Genomic DNA, 20,726 nt, shown 5'->3' with positions numbered 1-20,726 from the left:
CTATATCTTGGTTACTTTCCTCTCATCACTATACTGATGGTCAAATTTATGGAAGAAAAGATTGTCTTAACTCACAATTTTTGTTGGTTTCAGTGCATAATCAGCTGGCTCCAAGGCTGGGTGGCATGGCTGAGGGTCAGTTGTTCATGTTGACCCTAAACAGCAAAAGTAGAAAGGGCAAAGAAGGGGGAATCAAACCTCCTATTATACTATACTATACTATATTATATTATATTATATTATATTATATTATATTATATTATATTACATTATATGTCAGCTCTGCCCTGCAAGGGTACTGTACTCATACCACCAATCCCAGCGCTAGACATTGAACCAATCACACATGCTAGATTCAGTGCCTCCATGACTACATGAGGCTTGGCTTCCTTAATTACCTTGTCAGGAACAAGGAATATATAATTTTTTAAAAATGAAAAATGCAAGTTAAAATGGTAGTTGTATGTAACTTCTGGGAAAAATCAATCAAAACTGAAAGAGCATATACAGTTACCACTTATGAACTAAAAGTATAAATATTAATAATTTAAATGTAAGTTGATGGTAACTATTAAAATAGAATAAAAATACTTATCGGCAGCTACAACAAAACTGTAATGTCTCTAGTGTGTATCTTAATGGCTTACATGTATTTTATATATATCTCATATGACATTTATATATTTACTAAAACTGATAAAAGTAATCAATCATACATGGAATGGAAAGTGCTTAATATCTCTACTATTTACTGAATTTGAATGAAAAATTTAACAACAACTCCTGAAATGGAAAATTAAACAAGAACACTGACATTTATTGCAATGTGAATAATAAAAATATAAACAAAGAGGAAAGTCAAAATTGGCATGACATGTGCTGGCAGGCTGAAAAGATATTTGGTGAACTATTTTCTAAAATGGTTACAATACTCACCTCTAGTAAAGTTGGAATTTGAAAATATGTGTGTTAAATAAAACAAGCAATAGTTATTTCATAAGCATTTTTAATTTTTTTATTTTAAAGAGAATAGCACAAAGTGAAACAGAACAAAGCAGATCAGAAAAGAATAATACAAGTAACACAGGATTTCAAAATAAGACAATGGAAATCAACAGTGGTTAATATTTCTTTTTTTTTTTAACAGTTCGTATTGTCACAGAATGAAGTTAAACAAGACAACATAGTATAAAACTGATCAAAAGAAAAGAATAAAAGCATTACAGGCCTTCAAAACCAGACAATAGGAAAATCAGCAATGGCTACCATAATATCTCTTAGTCTCTTCAAAGTAGCTGTCCATGCCTTCACATATTAAATTAAATAATGCAAAACAGACTAAAATTAATCAGAACAAAGAATCAAAGCTGTACTGGGCTTCACAACAAGGTGATAGGAATCAGCAAGGGAAACCATAATGTTGTTTCGTTTTCTTCAAAGTAGCTGTTCTTACCATCACACACAATAAAATCATTCTTATAAATTCTCTAGGACAAGTTCTAGGCATATATAGGTCCATGCATTAGAGAGAAAAACCAAATCCAAAACAAAACAAATTACTAGAAAAATGAAAAACAAAAGAGACAAAAAAAAAAAAAAACCACAACAAAGAGCTCAAAACAATGATGATATAGGTCCTCAAAACAAGGTGGTAGGAACATAACTAAGGTTGCTATTTTGCATAGTTATCTTTAAGGAGTTACTCAGATTACCAGATATTTACATGCAAAGTTGATCCAGTCTTATAAATGTTAACTGCTTAATTCAAAGAACTAAAAGAATCAGTAGCACAATCATCTTAGCTGTCTTAAGTGTGTATATACACATTTAAAACTTCTTTTTCCTTTTTTCCTTCTTTTCCCTCTTTGACTTATTTTTTCCTCTTTGAGCAGTTTCTTATCCTTTCACAATATTTATTGAAGATTTTGTATCTAATTTACTCTTTCTGTTTCTCAAACTAGGAAGACAATGTAGTGTTTACACATGTGAGTTTGCTTTATTTCACTTATGAATACGGTCTCAAGTCGCATCCATTTACCTGTAAAAGCATCAATGTAATCCTGCTTTATAGTTGAGTAGTATTCCACTATATAAAACACTACATCTTTTTTATCCAATCCTCAATTAATGGGCAACAAATTTGTTTCCAAGATCTGGCTATTACAAATTATGCTGCTATAAACATGGGTGCACATATATCACAGTGCTATGATGTTTTCAGTTCTTCTGGGAATATGCCTAGAAGTGGAATAGCTGCGTCAAATCGGACTTCCAATCCCAGCTTTCTGAGGAATCTCCAGACTGACCTCCTCAATGGCTGCACCAGTCTACACTCCCACCAACAGTGCAGGAGAGTTCCTTTTCCCCCACTGTCTCTCCAGTATTTGTTATTGGTGATTTTCTTGATCTGGCCATTCTTTCTCACCATCGGGACCATCCCTGCTTTGTCATTGGTTTATTTCTCTCTGCAGTGTGATCTTCTAGTGTTGGTGAATATCATTCTTTAATCCTCTTTTCTCTCTGTGTTTTACCATTCCTCCACCTAGAATTTCATGTACTTGGTGATTCTGAAGTGCATTTCCACTAAGCTATCTTTTCAAGGAAATCTGATTTAGTTTATTCACATCATAATCTTTCTCACCTTCTGTATTTCCAGTCTTGGCTAATGATAACTTCCTTCCATGACAGACAAATCAAAATCCAGGGTCATCTCTCTCCATCTTCCCAATAACCCACAAACTTCTGGGACTTTACTGCACTAATTTTCCCCATTCGTCAGATCCTTCCCATGCCTATTTCTCCTGGCTTACAGTGCAGTTCCCCGTCATTCAGTTTTGTATTTTCCAACTGACCTCTCCATTGAAACTGGCCCCTCCCTCACCTCTCTAAAATTAATGCAACCATCACTGATGGAATGACACTCCAAATGCTAATCTGACTTTGATTTTCTTGCTTTTAATCTGCAAATGCACTCTGATACTAATTTGTTTTTTTGAGGGCTCAACTTTTTCTCCAGACGTGGTGTGATTCTGTGATTGTCTTTCCAGAAATAATTCTGTGGTGTTATATTAAAACTTGGAGTTTTTATCATACAGAACTATTTTTCACTTTGCACAGCTTCTCTATTCTAAAACTTCTTATGAAGAACCATCATATTTTACTATTTTCTTTCTTTACTTTGAAACATTAGTGTTTATTTTCCTATGACATAGGTATCTACTTTTCTACTACTACTTTTTTGTATTTATTTATGTTGCCCTTTGGGGGTCTAGTATTTCGTTATGATATTTAAGGCACCTTAAATTTACAGAGAAATGTCCCTAAATTCTACATTGAAAAGCATTTTAGGCACTACCATCAAATGTACTGCTTAGGTTCAGCTGATTTCTACCAGTGAATTTTTTCTTTTTCCTATATTTTTAACGTTTCTTTTCATAAAATCAAATATGGATTCAATTTTACATTTATATTTTCTTTTTCCCTTTGAAATATATATTGGAAATTCAATCCTATTTGTGACCAGATGACTAGAACACTCCATAAATTATAAGAAACAATACATTTTTTTTGTCTTTTTCCTTTTTATCGGTACTAGGGATTGAACTCACAACTGCCTGCTTGCAAGGCAGGCGCATATGCCACTGAGCTAAATCCCCAGCACCAAGAAACAATACTTTTTAGTTAGATGAGTGGACACGTTCCTGTAATGATAACCTTACATGAGGAAGAAAAAGGATAGTTGCAAGTTCGAACCTGATCTGTGCAAATTAGTGATTTAATGAGATCCAGTCTCAAAAAATTAAAACTAAAAAAAGTAGAGGATGTAGCTCTGTGGGAATGCCCAGATATGTACCTCACCTCCTTCCTTAACAAATACATACAACTACAGACTCCCAAACATACAAACCCAATAAAAATGTTATTGCTTACGATTTATCGGACACTTGAAGAAAATGATGTCGTTATACTCAGTTAATTTTCTGAGGGTGCAAGACAGGCGTAAGCATTGCCTTGATTACTTTTCTCTTGTTCCTGGGGGAAAAATATCTGAGCCTCAAACTTAGGGAAGTAAAGCTTTATCTCGCTTACAGATTTTCGAGGTTTCAGTCTTTCCTTAGCTGGTTCCAAAGCAGGCTAAGGGGCAACAGTTCATGGCAGTGACAAGCAGCAAGAAGGAAAAGGGCAAAAGGAGGAGCACCGCTCCTTCAGGATAAAGAAGATGGGTTTTTTGGATATAATTTTGTATACTCTATCATAAAGAAAGATAAACCTGAGACATTCATCAGTAAATGGATGCAATTTGTGACCATATTTTTCAGTGAAATAAATTAGAATGAAGTGTAAATACCATATTGTCTCCCTGATGTGAGAACCAAAAGAGTAATTAAGGACCAAAATATTCAATAGATATTGTGAAGTGGGAAGAAATGAATCAAAAAGAAAAAGGAACTAGGGTGAGGAAAGGGTGAAAGGAAGAAAGGATAAATGAAAATAATGGTAGAAAACAAATTATAAAGTGGAAAAAAAGATTTGTAAGTAGGGAGAGGAAGAGTGATTTAAGGGAGAAGAGGGGTTGGGAAAAAAGAAGAATCAAGACATATCATGCATAGGTACAAGTTTCCTGTGATGATGTAATCACTATACATCCAAAGTGCACCAGTAAGCTTGGCTTTAGACAAAGTAAGATTTCGCAGCAGAGTGAGGTGCTCCCGCTCCTAACCTCAGAGGTCCTGATGACTGTGCAGGTGGCTGCAGGTGGGGCTTCCTTTGCTGGCTGCCCCCCAACACCTGTGCTCAGAGCTAAGGCCCTCGCAGGGGGTCCCAGCCACCCATCCCCTCATGTGAGTTCTCTTCCACCTACCCAGGACAAGTGGAAATAAATATTATCTAAGAGACATTTTAGTTGACGTCTATGAATCAAAATGTCATTTTAAGTTAGACTTGAAACTTCTTTACGAAGTTAACCCACACCAAGTAGGAGAGAGAAAATTTCATAGTTATGTTAGAGAATTTACACATTTTATCAAAAGGAATAAAAGTTGAAATGAAGCATGCACACTTCTCAGCACACTCAGGGCTATAATACATCATTGTCTGTGCCTGATGTTCTGGGAGCTGTCCCTGACCTCTCTGCCCTCGGCTCTGTCTCTTTAGTCTCCTCTCAGCTTGGGAATCACACTGATATTGGGAACCCACTCTGCATCATACTGCTCTGCAGTTCAGCATTCGTCAGGTTCTGGTCTCTTTACCTCCTCCTGTCTGTTTCTATGCCAGAGATCCAGCGCTCACCTCCTGCCTTTGTGCCCTTTGAGTACCCGCAGCTCACAGCCCCAGTCCCCACTGGTCACCTAGCTGGGCCCATCAATCTGTGTAGGTCATGGCCTCGTGTTCTTTAGGGCTTTGTGCAAAGTCACCTCCTAGTAGGTGCCTAGTCTCATCCTCTTTGCCAATCTGTGCTTCTACCCATTTGTTGACACCACTGGACATACTGGCCCAAACTACAAGCAAGAATACCTCCTTGCATCTCTGCACTTTTGCTGAAAGCACACAATGGGATGTTTGCTAATGACTCTGGTGGTATTTGGATTTAAGAAATTCAGCCTCAACACAAGATCAAATAAATAGTAAACTGCATCTGATTTAGCTGCATATTTAAGTATGAAGCAGCCCTTGGTTTTAGGTAAACAACTTCTCCACGTTCTCATGTTACCTGTTGTTCCAGTTACCCTGACTCCTGTATTTAACAGCTCCGTAGAGTCAGGGTCTAATGGTGTGGAAGAACTTCAGGGAAGCAGAACTTCAGGGATTTGCTTCCCTTTGTGGGCAACCAAGGTCTGCATTCTCTTTATGTTAAATCATTGTCTAAGTGTTTTCCACTTCCTGGATCCCTCATCTTGTCTGAAATCTGCCTGGGTACTAAAAATATATTTAGCAGGGAGACTTTATGATTTTCACGACTAGACTTTACATTATAGAGATATAAATATCTACTTCAAGGTGTAGGAGGGAAGATTTGGTAATTTCACATCCATATCCCATACCTGCAGGAAGAGCCCAGGGCTCTCATGTCCCTCCAAGATGAGCTGGGTGGTCCTCACAAGTCCAGCTCAGCTGGTACTCAGCAGGGAATAAACATGGGTTTTATCTGTGTGCTGCTCCTGGGGGTCTTTCATCCCCTGTCATGACTACTAGAAGCTGCATTTGGAGACATGTGCTTCTCTCCTTTGGGAGAGATAATATCAAGGTTGGCAGCAAAACACCTGACCGTGGGTTGCAGATGCAGTCTGTGTCAGCTTGAGAGATGCAGGGCTGCAGTCTGAATCTGACTCTGCCTTCCCCCCGGGGGCTCAGCCTTCATCAGAGGAGTTCATAGGGATCAGGATCAAAATCCAATATTGTCACTGGCAGTGTTTGGGAAAAAAATCCCACTTTTTTCTGTAACTTTTCTTCACATCTGGAACAGTCATGCTGCACTGAATGTATGATTGGATCAAAATTGGTCTTAAGGTGGTATAATTTATAATTTTTGTTACCACATTAATATGTTATTTTTAATAAGAAGGAAGACCTAAGAATGACACATTACCTTATATGTAAAGTTGATGAAATGCCTGAGGAAAAGCTCTGGTCACTCTCTTAAGTAAAGACTGATCTCTCAGAAGGCTGTGGGCAGCTACAACACATAGGATGAAATTCAAAAAATGAAAAAAAATGCTTAGAATGTTCAAACTGTGCATGATGGCACTTGCAGGTGGCTCTGAGTTACCATCAGTGTCAGGAAGGAGGACTCCTTTATCCCAGCAGTTCGATGCCAGCTGCAGCAACAGAGTAAGACCTTTCTGAATGAATTAGTCAACAATCAAAGAGTCAATCAATTGGTTGTAGAACACTCAGTATTAGAATTCACCTGTTGGAAGTGGGGAGATTAGTAAATCATTGTAGAATGATACATCCAGGTAGCTACTAGTGTTTGTTGAACAGACACTGAACAGCATTGCAGAAAACCCTCATGCCATGCCCCAGCCACTCACACCTGCGACACTTCTGGGAATTTGTCTAAATGCACTTCTCCAACTCTCTGTTTCTCATGTACTTTTGATGTATCTATCACCCTGTTGATGTGTCCTGGTTCACTGTGCAAAGAGCACATTGTAAGTAGAAGAACAAAAGCCCTTCTAGGTGTTAATGCATGGCATCCTGATGCCAGCAAGACCCTGTGGGAAGGGGAGGAAGGAGATGCAGGAGCCAGGGGTGGTGGAGGAAGGTGCTGTGTGAGAGGCAGAGATTCAGCAGAGGGAGGGATGGAAAGGGGGCGCAGGCTCAGGCAGGAGGGGAAGGGGAAAGCGTCAGTGCAGGGGGACAGGGAATTAAAAGGGAACAGAGACAGTGCTGAAGGGATCTCCTAAGTGACACAGGTCTGTTTCTGCACATGGAGACACTCATCTCTCCAGGCCATTCTGTGATCTCTCTTCTATTGTTTTGTTTTAGTGCAAAGATAAAATTGTTAGCAATCTGATGCAAGACAACCTCATGATTTTCATACTGAAGGGAATATTCTTTCTCTGCATCTGAACTGGGAGAGGAAAATCATTTCCCTCTATCTCTGCATTAGTGCCAAAAAGCATAAGCTTGAAAGTGTTTGCTTGGTGTTTTTCATGTGATTTCTGAAAGCTTGTCTAACATTAGCTGAGCCTCCTATGGACAGAGGAATTGGATACTAGGTGAGTCAGTACACTTGTGAACGTGTCCCCTTTTAAGACCTTTTTTTTTTTTTTTTTTTTTTTATTTAAGAGGAAAAAGAGAAAAACACAAAACAAACCAAAGCGGCGTAAGGGTACACGCAATACAGAACTACAAAACAAAACAAAAAACAAAACAAAAAACCATAACAGTAATAAATTACCTGCTAGTAGATTACACACTATTTTCTTGAAAATAGTTCCTCAAATCACAGTATCAAAGAACACAAGGTGGACATTCAAACAGGGAGACTGCAAACAGCTGTGTTCAATGTTCCAAAAACATTGATAAAGTCAGCTATTTAACACCCCCAAACACACTTGCTGTTATATCCGTTAGAGCTCCTTTTCTTTTTTTTTTTTTCCCTCTCTTTTTTACAACAAAATTTACACATCTTGGATTTTATTACTCCTTAGTGCTTATTACTTTCTTTGGGGGGGGGAAGAATACAGTCAAATATGGCAAAACAAAGCTGTCAGTCAATACCAAGGATAGACGTAGCACATGGTGTAGAACAGAGTACAAGTTTATCAACAATGGTTATCAACGTTGTCCCTTGTTTCCTTAAAAAGAATTGTCTATCTTATTAGATATTATAAAGTTGGACAAAACAGTAGAGAACAAGACCAATAAAACTTAGGCATTGTAAACATTACAGGACTTTCAAAGAAGACAATAGTCAAACCAGAATGGGTATCTTAGTGAATCTTATTGTCTTCAAAGTAGTTGCCTATGTCTTCAAACTTGATACTATCGTATAGAATGGAACAGAGTCTAATCAGTCAAAACAAGATCGTGGGAGTACTACAGGACTTCAAAACAAGTTAATAGGAAATCGAAAAGAGTTACTATTTATATATCCTAATTTTTTTGAATTTTTTCTTTAATTAAGACAAACATAAGAAATGACTAAATAATTTTTTTTGAAACAATAAGGGGGAGATTGAGATAAAACAGGACATAACAATATAACAATAGAGGTCACAGCATGACTGTTTTAATAACCTAGTACTTCACCACCTTATAACCTGACTTAATAGTAGTTACCATAGTGTCTTTTTCCTTGAAATATTTGGATAAAACTTCATATACTCTAGCTTCAAATATTTTCATATCAAGAAGCCCAGAATAAAGCCTTTCTAATTAATGAGTGAAAACTTTATAAGGCTTCAAGGCCACCTAATGGGGAATCATGATTACCACATATTTTTATATATTTGAATCATTACTTACATTAGGGAAACTATTCGGTATTCACACATGCGAGATTGATTTATTTCACTTATGAGTATGGTCTCAAGCTGCGCCCATTTATTGATAAATATCTCAATGTGATCCTTCTTTATAGCTGAATAATACTCCATTGTATAGAAATACCACAACTTTTTTATCCATTCCTCAGTTGATGGACACTTGGGTTGTTTCCAAGATCTGGCGATTACAAATTGTGCTGCTATAAACATAGGTGCACATATATCCCTGTGGTATGATGCTTTCAGTTCTTCTGGGAATATGCCTAGAAGTGGAATAGCTGGAATAAATGGGATTTCCAATCCCAACTTTTTGAGAAACCTCCAGACAGATCTCCACAAAGGCTGTACCAGTCTACACTCCCACCAGCAGTGCAGGAGAGTTCCTTTTTCCCCACAGCCTCTCCAGCATTTGTTGTCGGTTTTCTTGATCCTGGCCATTCTTTCAGGAGTGAGATGGTATCTCAGTGTGGTTTTAATTTGCATTTCTCTAATGACCAATGATGATGAGCATTTTTTCATGTATTTATTTGCCATTTGCATTTCTTCATCTGAGAATTGCATATTCATCTCAGATGCCCATTTTTGGATTGGATCTTTGAATTTCGGAGGTCTGAGTTTCTTTAATTCTTTATATGTTTTAGACAAGAGGCCCTTGTCTGAGAGAGAGTTCACTAAAATCTTTTCCCAGTTTGTGGGTTTTCTTTTCACTATGCTGGAGATTTCTTTTGACATGCAGAAAGTTTTTAATAAGAAGTGGTCCCAGTTATTGATTCTGGGAAGTATTTCCCGTGCGGTTTGAGTCCTGTTCATGAATTCTTTACCTACTCCTATGTCTCCAAGGTTTCTACCTATTTTGTCTTCCAATAGATTTAGTGTTTCTGTTTTAATATTCAGATCTTTGACCCATTTAGATTTTAATTTAGTACATGGTGATAGACATGGGTCTAGCTTTAGTTTTCGGCAAATGGAGAGCCAGTTTTTCCAGCACCATTTATTAAAGAGACTGTCGTTCTTCCAGTGAACCTGCTTGGCTCCTTTATCGAAGATAAGGTGGTTGAGTGTGTTCGTAGTTGTGGTTGTATCTTCTAATCTATTCCACTGATCTTCAGCTCTGTTTTGATTCCAATACCATGTTGATTTTACTACTGTTGCTTTGTAGTATAACTTCAAGTCAGGGATTGTGATGCCTCCTGCTTTGTCTTTGCTGCTTAGAATTGCCTTTGCGATTCTAGGTCTCTTCTGGTTCCAGATGAAATTTAGGAGTGATTTCTCTAGATCTATAAGGTATGTTGATGGTATTTCTATTGGGATTGCATTGAATCTGTATAACAGTTTTGGGAGAATGGCCATTTTCACAATGTTTGTTCTTCCTATCCATGAGCAAGGGATGTCTTTCCATTTTCTGAGATCATCTTCAATTTCCTTTTTCAGTGTATTATAATTTTCACTGTATAAGTCTTTCACTTCTTTCGTAAGAGTAATTCCTTTTTTTTTTTTTTATTTAAGAGGAAAAAGAGAAAAACACAAAACAGAACAAAGCAGTGTAAGGTTACACATAATACATAACTACAAAAAAAACATAACAGTAAGAAATCACCTGTTAATAGATTACATAATATCATCTTGGAAATAGTTGCTCAAATCACAGTATCAAAGAATACAAAGTAGACATTCAAACGGAGAGACTGCAAACAGCTGTGTTCAATGATCCAAAAACATTAATATAGTCAGCTATTTAACATCCCTAAACACACTTGTTGTTATATCCGTTAGAGCTCTTTTTTTTTTCCCCTCCCTCTCTTTTTTATAACAAAATTTATACATTTTGGATTTTATTACTCCTCAGTTCTCGTTACTCTCTTGGGGGGGAGAGAATAAAGTCAAATATGGCAAAACAAAGCTGTAAGTCCAAACCAAGGATAGACATAGCACATGATGTAGAACAGAGTACAAGGTCATCAACTATGGTTATCAACATTGTCTCTTGTTTCCTTAAAAGGAATTGTCCATCTCATTAGATATTATAAAGCCGGACAAAACAGTGGAGAACAAGACCAATAAAACTTAGGCATTGTGAACATTACAGGACTTCCAAAGGAGACAATAGTCAAACCAGAATGGGCATCTTTGTGAATCTTATTGCCTTCAAATTAGTTGCCTATACCTTCAAACTTGCTACTATCGCACAGAATGGAACAGAGTCTAATCAGTCAAAACAAGATCTTGGGAGTATTACAGGACTTCAAAACAAGTTAATAGGAGATTAAAAAGTTACTACTATATATCCTAATTTTTTAAGTTTTTCCCTTAATTAAAATAAACATAAGAAATAGCTGAATAATTTTTTTTAAAGAATAGTAGTTACCATAGTGTCTGTCTTTTTCCTTAAAATATTTGGATAAAACTTCATATACTATAGCTTCAAATATTTCCATATCAAAAAGCCCAGAGTAAAGCCTTTCTAATTAATAAGTGAAAATTTTATAAGGCTTCAAGGCCACATAATGGGGAATCATGATTATCACATATTTTTATATATTTGAATCATTACTTACATTAGGGAAACTATTCGGTATTCATACATGCGAGATTGATTTATTTCACTTATGAGTATGGTCTCAAGCTGCGCCCATTTATTGATAAATATCTCAATGCGATCCTTCTTTATAGCTGAATAATACTCCATTGTATAGAAATACCACAACTTTTTTATCCATTCCTCAGTTGATGGACACTTGGGTTGTTTCCAAGATCTGGCGATTACAAATTGTGCTGCTATAAACATAGGTGCACATATATCCCTGTGGTATGATGCTTTCAGTTCTTCTGGGAATATGCCTAGAAGTGGAATAGCTGGAATAAATGGGATTTCCAATCCCAACTTTTTGAGAAACCTCCAGACAGATCTCCACAAAGGCTGTACCAGTCTACACTCCCACCAACAGTGCAGGAGAGTTCCTTTTTCCCCACAGCCTCTCCAGCATTTGTTGTTGTTGGTTTTCTTGATCCTGGCCATTCTTTCAGGAGTGAGATGGTATCTCAGTGTGGTTTTAATTTGCATTTCTCTAATGACCAATGATGATGAGCATTTTTTCATGTATTTATTTGCCATTTGCATTTCTTCATCTGAGAATTGCGTATTCATCTCAGATGCCCATTTTTGGATTGGATCTTTGAATTTTGAAGGTCTGAGTTTTTTTAATTCTTTATATGTTTTAGACAAGAGGCCCTTGTCTGAGAGAGAGTTCACTAAAATCTTTTCCCAGTTTGTGGGTTTTCTTTTCACTATGCTGGAGATTTCTTTTGACATGCAAAAACTTTTTAATAAGAAGTGGTCCCAGTTATTGATTCTGGGAAGTATTTCCCGTGCAGTTTGAGTCCTATTCATGAATTCTCTACCTACTCCTATGTCTCCAAGGTTTCTACCCAATTTGTCTTCCAATAGATTTAGCGTTTCTGTTTTAATATTCAGATCTTTGACCCATTTAGATTTTAATTTAGTACATGGTGATAGACATGGGTCTAGCTTTAGTTTTTGGCAAATGGAGAGCCAGTTTTTCCAGCACCATTTATTAAAGAGGCTTTCGTTGTTCCAGTGAACCTGCTTGGCTCCTTTATCGAAGATAAGGTGGTTGAGTGTGTTTGTAGTTGTGGTTGTATCTTCTAATCTATTCCATTGATCTTCAGCTCTGTTTTGATTCCAATACCATGTTGATTTTACTACTGTTGCTTTGTAGTATAATTTCAAGTCAGGGATTGTGATGCCTCCTGCTTTGTCTTTGCTGCTTAGAATTGCTTTTGCGATTCTAGGTCTCTTCTGGTTCCAGATGAAATTTAGGAGTGATTTCTCTAGATCTATAAGGTATGTTGATGGTATTTCTATTGGGATTGCATTGAATCTGTATAAGAGTTTTGGGAGAATGGCCATCTTCACAATGTTTGTTCTTCCTATCCATGAGCAAGGGATGTCTTTCCATTTTCTGAGATCATCTTCAATTTCCTTTTTCAGTGTAATATAGTTTTCACTGTATAAGTCTTTCACTTCTTTCGTAAGAGTAATTCCTAAATATTTCATTTTTTTGCTTGCTAATGTGAATAGTCCAGTTTCCCTTATTTCCCTCTCTGTGGTTTTGTTGTTTGTGTATAGGAATGCTATTGATTTCTGAGTATTGATTTTGTATCCAGCCACATTACTGAATTTATTTATTGTATCTAAGAGTCTTTCAATGGAGTTTAGGGGGTCTTCTATGTAGAGTATCATGTCATCTGCAAACAATGATAATTTAACTTCTTCTTTTCCTATCTTTACCCCTTTTATTTCTCTTTCTTGCCTAATTGCTCTGGCTAGTACTTCCAGTACTATATTAAATAGGAGTGGTGATAAAGGACATCCTTGTCTTGTACCCGATTTTAAAGTAAAGGCTTTCAATTTTTGGCCATTTAGTATGATGCTGGCTGTTGGTTTGTCATAAATGGCCTTTATTATATTGAGGTAAAGACCATTTATTCCAATTTTCTGTAAAGTTCTTATCATGAATAAGTGTTGGACCTTATCGAAGGCTTTATCTGCATCTATAGAGATGATCATGTGATTCTTATTTTTGGCTTTATTGATATGGTGGATTACATTTATTGATTTGCGTATGTTGAACCATCCTTGCATTCCTGGGATGAATCCCACCTGGTCATGGTGTATAATCTTCTTGATGATTTGCTGGATCCTATTTGCCAATATTTTATTGAGGATTTTTGCATCTGTGTTCATTAGGGAGATCGGTCTATAGTTCTCTTTTATAGTTGGGTCTTTCTCAGGTTTTGGTACTAGAGTAATATTTGCTTCCAGGAATGACTTAGGAAGGATTGCTTCCCTTTCAATTTCATTGAATAATTTGAGGAGTGTCGGCATTAGGTCTTCTTTATATTTCTTGTAGAATTCTGCAGTGAATCCATCTGGGCCTGGGCTCTTCTTGGTGGGCAAGGACCCAATTACATTCTCAATTTCATTAGCAGAGATTGGGTTATTCAACAGTTTTATATCCTCTTGATCTAGCTTTGGTACTTCATATGCTTCTAAGAATCTGTCTATTTCTTCTGTGTTATCAAACTTTTGAGAGTAGAGGTTTTCGAAATAGGTGTTGATGATCCTCTGTATTTCTATTGGGTCTGTAGTGATTTCTCCTTTTTCATTTCTTATTGCATGAATTTGAGCTTTTTCTTTCCTTTTTTTAATAAGGTTGGCTAGGGGCTTATCGATTTTATTTATTCTTTCAAAGAACCAACTCTTTGATTCATTGATTCTTTGGATTGTTTTCTTAGTCTCTATTGCATTGATTTCTGCTCTGATTCTTATAATTTCCTCTCTTCTTTTGGCTTTGGGCTTGACTTGCTCTTCTTTTTCTAGCTGTTTGAGGTGTAGCATCAAGTTATTTACTTGTATTCGTTCTGTTTTCCTGATGTGGGAACTCAGTGCAATAAATTTTCCTCTCAGAACGGCTTTCATTGCATCCCACAGATTCCGGTAAGATGTATCTGCATTTTCATTTTCTTTTAGGTATTGTTTAATTTCTTCTTTAATTTCTTCTGTGACCCACTGATTACTCAAGAGTGTGTTATTTAGTTTCCATGTGTTTGTGGAATTTTTGCAGTATCCTTTGTCATTAATTTCTAATTTCAGAGCGCTATGATCCGATAATATGCAAGGGATGATTTCAACTCTTTTGCATTTGCTTAAATATGTTCTGTGAGCTAATATATGGTCTATTTTAGAAAATGATCCATGTACTGCTGAGAAGAATGTGTATTCTGATGTTGTTGGGTGGAACATTCTGTATATGTCTATCAAACCCATTTGTTCACAGGTGTGATTCAGTTCTGTTATTTCTTTGCTCATTTTCTGTCTGGTTGATCTGTCCCTTGGTGTCAGTGGTGTATTAAGGTCTCCTGTTACAATTGTGTTACTGATAATTTGGGTTTTCATTTCTGTTAATAATTGTTTTATATAACTGGGTGCTCTGGAGTTTGGTGCGTATATATTTAAGATAGTTATCTCTTCCTCTTGGAGTTTTCCCCTTACGAGTATGTAGTGACCTTCTTTGTCCTTTATGGTCATTGTTGGTTTAAAGTTCTCGTTGTCTGCAAACAGAATGGCTACTCCTGCCTTTTTTTGGATTCCTGCTGCATGAAGAATTGTTTTCCATCCTTTGACTTTCAGTCTGTGAGTATCTTTCTGGGTTAGATGGGTTTCCTGTCAACAGCATATGGTTGGATTTTGTTTCTTGATCCATTCTGCTAGTCTGTTTCTTTTGATTGGTGCATTGAGACCATTTACATTAATGGTTATTACTGTTAAATGCTGGTTAATTGTAGGAATGTTATCTCTCTGCTGTTGCATCTTTATCTTTCGGTTCTGTTTAATTATTTGCTTTGCTTAGTGGTTTTTTCCTTTGTGTATCTAAACTGTCTTTCAATATTTTTTGCAGGGTTGGTTTGGTGTTCATGAAGTTCTTCAGCTGTTCTTTGTCATGGAAGTATCGTATTGCACCATCTATTTTGAATGATAGTTTTGCAGGATATATCAGTCTTGGTTGGAAATCATTTTGCTTTAGGATCTGGAATACTTCACTCCATGCTCTTCTTGACTTTATCGTTTGTGCTGAGAAGTTTGCTGTGATTCTGATAGGTTTTCCTTTATAAGTGATTTGTCTTTTCTCTCTGACAGCTTTTAATAATCTATTCTTGTGTTGGATTTCTGGGATGGTGACTATTATATGTCTGGGTGTAGTTTTATTTTGGTTATGACTGTTTGGAGTTCTATATGCTTCACTGATCCTGATGTCAGTTTCTGATCTCATGCTTGGGAAATTTTCAGCTATTACTTCTCTAAATATCCTCCTGACATCCTTCATGTTGTCTCCCTCTCTTTCATTAATCCCTATCATTCTTATGTTATTCTTCTTTGCATCGTCTTGCAGTTGTTGAATTGTTGTTTCCTGGTTCCTTGTTATTTTCAAAAGATCTTTCCTTTCCTGTTCACTAGCTGCAATCCTGTCTTCAAGGTCTGAAATTCTATCTTCACTTTCATTAAGGCGGTTTTTACAACTTTCAGTGGAGTTTTTTATTTCCTGTATATCTCTGTGCATCTGCATTATGTATTCTGTTTGTTTCTTATATTGCTCGTCTAGGGATTCTATCTTTTTGTTTAGTTCCTCCAATTTTTTATCTGTGTTTTCTTTAGATATATTTAGAATCTCTTTCATTTCTTTTATCATTTCTTCTTTTATCTGGGAGATTATTTCGAGTTTGAATTTCTTTAAAGCTTCCTGGAGTTGCTTGTCAATTTCAGTGGCTATTGTGTCCGATATATGAGGTGGATGGGATATATTTTCTTCTATATACATCGCTCCTAGGGTTTCTTGAGATGGGCTGGAGGTTTGAGGTTGTAATTTGGTCTTTCGTTTTGTCATTTTCCTATATTTCTGTGTTTCAAGTGTTACTTGAAAGCTTCCTCAGGATCTGTTGAAAATCCCCTTCTATGTTTGGAGCTACTGGGACTCTGGCGCCGCGCTACTCCAAGCCATTAGGCCTACAGAACCAGTGGCCCTCCTCTGCCTGCTCAGAACTCCGCAGTTCCAGACAAGCTGGGCCTCAGGGACACTGTGCGCCCACCTGCCCCTTGGAAGCTCCACAGTTCTTCAATCGCAGCCGGGTTAGGGTACTCACCACAGGCCGCAGTGCTTCAGGAACCTGTGGACCTTCCCTGGTTGCAGAGATATCCACAGTCCTCCAGACACGCAGAGAGGCCAGTGAGGGCACCCCAGATCTGCCCAGCTCCTCCTCTGCAGACCTGTGGCCAGGCGCGGCAGCTAAACAGGCTGGACTAGGCTGGTAGTGTGGGCCAGCCCACCTATCGGGAGCTCAGCAGGTCTCCAAATGAAGCCGGGAATGGGGAGGCTGATGTGGAAGCCTTAAACCCACCTCTCTCCTTCACTGCACCTGGAAGCCTGAGGGAACTCCAGCAGTCTGGGCGCAGAAATCCAGAGTCCTCCAGACACGCAGAGAGGCCAGTGAGGGCACCCCAGATCTGCCCAGCTCCTCCTCTGCAGACCTGTGGCCAGGCGCGGCAGCTAAACAGGCTGGGCTAGGCTGGTAGTGTGGGCCAGCCCACCTATCGGGAGCTCAGCAGGTCTCCAAATGAAGCCGGGAATGGGGAGGCTGATGTGGAAGCCTTAAACCCACCTCTCTCCTTCACTGCACCTGGAAGCCTGAGGGAACTCCAGCAGTCTGGGCGCAGAAATCCAGAGTCCTCCAGACACGCAGAGAGGCCAGTGAGGGCACCCCAGATCTCCCCTTTTAAGACCTTACTTATATACATGAGAGGGTGAAGTTAAATCAGTAGGTGTGGCAGGCTCACTGTAGTCTTTGTATGGTTAAAGTTCAGTCCACTTTTCTCACTTATGGAAACACCAGCTCTGACCCGAACTCCTCAGAAAAGAGAAATATGTGCCTTCTAGTACACCAGAGGGGAGGTTGGGAGTAATGATGATGAGCAGTTTAACCTGGGGGAGTTAAGCCAGCTAATGAAACGTCTTGAATTATTCATTCTACACTCATCCATATCACTTTGTTAAAGCATAAATAGAATTTCTAGTTTTAGCAATGTTTAATGGTAAATTTTCAATTAATTGATCAACCAATCTATCAGCCAATAATTATTTATTAATTTCTAGGTTTATATTAGACCGTGGTAAATAAAGGTATAGTAAGACTCCACAGTGTAATTTCATAGGTAAGAAAGTAAAGCCATATATGCAATACAATTCAGAAGGTAGAACCCAAAATACAACTGTCTTCATAATACATCACCCTCACATCCTACACAGCAAATCCTCTTGAATAAAACCTTTACGTTAGGAACATTTGAGGGTATTTTGTTTATTGAACATTATCGGGGACCAGGCCAAGATCCCCAACTGCCTGCATGTGAGTTTGGCAAAAGAATGAAATAAGAGCCAAATTTAGTAATGCGTGATGGGGGACTGGGAGGGAGGTCAGTGCCTCAGGATGGGCAGAGACCAGGGCACCCCAGGCCAGCTGCTACTTATTAGCTGGTATAGGGGTGGCAAGGTGCTTTTCTTGAAACAGTGCAGAAGGAGTTGTAAAATGGTCAGGGTTAAATAAGAAAGGAATCAGGTAAAGATCCACCCCATACTCGGGTGCTAATCTCAGTGACCCAGAGAGGAAGGTGATTTCCCAGTTCCAAAGCCCAGTTCACAAAGCAGGCAGGGTAAGGAGAGCCTAGGACATACCATGACAGTTTGCATTTCCTGGTCCCCAATAGAACATCTCATCTTCATTCATCAAAAGCATGAATGTACAGTGGGTCAGGAGGGTCTGTGGATGTAACTCAGTGGTACAGCATGGGCTTAGCACATGAGGTAAGTCCTGGGTTCAATTCCAAGCACTGCCCCCCAAAGGTAGTCAGCAATAGACATAATAGCCTCATGACTGCATGTTCCACATAAACACATCTGTGTTCCACCTGCCAGGGGGGGTTCCCAGTGCTACTGAGCTGAAAGCACTGTGTGGAAAATGTTAGTGAATCCGGGAAGGTGAGTTGGGAAAGGCTGAGACACGGTCCACCTGCAGCTGCAGTCCTTGAATGATGCAGGCTGAGAACTCATTGTCAACCTGACTTTAAGAATTTTCATCACCAAGAACACAGATTCTAGAAGGACTGTGTCACCAGCTACATCCCCAGGCTTGGCTGCTGTCACCCCCTTAGCTCCTCCTGAGTGCGTCCCTGTCCCTGACTCTCCTGGGGGAGGTGTCTCTTCCCTGTGCCCTCCTCAGAGTTTCAGTCACGACCCTCAGGCTGTAGATGAGTAGGTTGAGCATGGGCGTGAGGATGGTGTAGAAGGTGGACACCACCTTGTCCTTCTCGGGGGTGTGGTAGGAGTGGGGCAGCACATTGATGTAGAAGGCCGCCCCGTAGAAAATGCTCACCACCAGGACTTGGGAGGAGCAAGTGGTCCAGGCTTTGTGCTGGCCTTGGGCTGAGCTCATGGGGTGCACGGTGACCAGGCTGCACCTAGGAGACTTCGATGAGGGAGATAGGGACCAGCAGCATCTGCAAGGGGTTCTCCCCATTTACACTCTCAGGCAGCAGTGAGGGGCTGCTGGTCCCTATGCATACGGGGTGTCCACTGCCAGGAGCCTGGTGCATCTGCACCTCTGGCTTCTCTCTTTCCTCAGGCCAAATTCAATCATCATGAAATCTTAGATAAAGGATGCTTCTTCTGGGCAGACTGGCCTGAACTGCAGGAAGGCTACCTGCCTGTCATCACTGTTTTTCCTTTCCTGATTACACCTCCGTCATCACCCTCCTGCACTGGAGAATGACCTGCATACCTGTTCACATCACTTGCTGCATGAATTGCCTGACCCTTGGTTATGCAGGATTCCCTCTCTGAAGGTGAGGAAATGTTATACTCCCTTTGCAAGTATCTAAAGTTCCTTAGATATAAAGGCTCAGGAGTCTCAGTGTAGCGTGGTGAAAGTGCCCTGGAGACAGGACCTTCTCTGCTCCAGTCTGATAATCTCGTGGCATTAAAACAGAAAAAGCCCAGGTGGGCGGGCTCCAGTCTGTCCTTAGTTTGTGCTCATGGAGGTGATCAGGGCAGCGTGCTTTCCCACCAGTCGGCTCAAGGGGGCGACAAGGAGGCTGAAACTTCCTGGAGGCTGAAATTGCAGGAGTCATAAGGGGAACCCAACTCACCCTATACTGGGAAGGTAAAGGAATAGGGCATCACAATCACACCGTAGGAATCTGTGGCAAAACTGTAGGGTGGGAGGAACTTTATTTAAATCGCAACAAAAATGCATCAAGAGGTCAAGTTTACCTAATATGCCCCCCATCCACTACTGAGAGTTTCCCTTCAGGAAAAAAAAAATTCATCTAGGATAAGAGCTGCTGTCCATGTACCTTACCCTCACTCTCTCACAGTTCTCCATGTCTTTTATTTCTCTTGCATCTTCTGATGCTCTCACCTCTTTTCAGAACATGAGGGAAGGAGGCTGCACTAACAGCTCCATCTGCCCTTATGCACATCTAGAGAAAGATTTCCAGTTAGATGAGAACAATGAGGTTGCTCTCAGATGACTTTGGTCTCCACAGAGAAATTCTGACAGGGTCTGGACTCCCTCCGGGCTTGGAGTGGCTTTTCTTTTCCGAACTCCTGAATGTGGTTGGTGATGCTTCCTGGTGACCCGAATCCTGCTGACAATGCTGTCACTCCAGCAATAGTGAATGGGGTGGATGAGTTACACCTGGTGATTTTCTTTCCTAAGTTTTCTCTGTGTTATGGTAAGAGAAATCAGTGCACTACGCTTTCTCCTGTTTGTGCTTGGATGATGAGGGTAGTTATGCATCTCTATATGCGTGATTTTTAGACTTCCAGAGTAAGTAAGACCCCAAGCCTGCTTCAGGTGGCTTCCTCCTACCCCCAAACCCCCAGCTGAGAAGATGCTCTCCTGCACTTGTTGGGATGGGGCACAGCACTTTGAGTCGTCACTGATACAGTAGGCATGGGGACAGCCTGCCCACACTGCTCTCCAACTTCCCTGTGATGCACTGAAGCAGAAGGTCAGGTTCTTTAAGGTTCTTTCTCTCAACTTGCTGCATGGAGCACCTGAAAATTTTCTCATCTTGTTTAATTAGGAAAAGAATGATTGTGT

The 20,726-nt window shown here is 39.3% G+C and overlaps 1 protein-coding gene across 1 annotated transcript in view; it reads right to left on the bottom strand.

Moving 5' to 3' along the window:
- The window catches only part of LOC100736080 (olfactory receptor 2T11-like), a 31,287-nt gene that overhangs the window by 8,210 nt on the left and 2,351 nt on the right, over positions 1 to 20,726 (bottom strand). Inside the window, exon 3 of the mRNA XM_003479493.2 lies at positions 18,858 to 18,990. Coding sequence (XP_003479541.2) covers positions 18,858 to 18,990 — 133 coding nt within the window. The remainder of the gene's footprint in view (positions 1 to 18,857; positions 18,991 to 20,726) is intronic.

This window comes from Cavia porcellus, unplaced genomic scaffold, assembly GCF_034190915.1.
Source record: "Cavia porcellus strain 051 isolate PalLab524CR breed Dunkin Hartley unplaced genomic scaffold, mCavPor4.1 scaffold_2, whole genome shotgun sequence".
Lineage (NCBI taxonomy): Eukaryota > Metazoa > Chordata > Mammalia > Rodentia > Caviidae > Cavia > Cavia porcellus.
The sequence above is the reverse complement of the archived record's forward strand: the minus strand, read 5'-3'. Positions and strand labels throughout refer to the sequence as shown.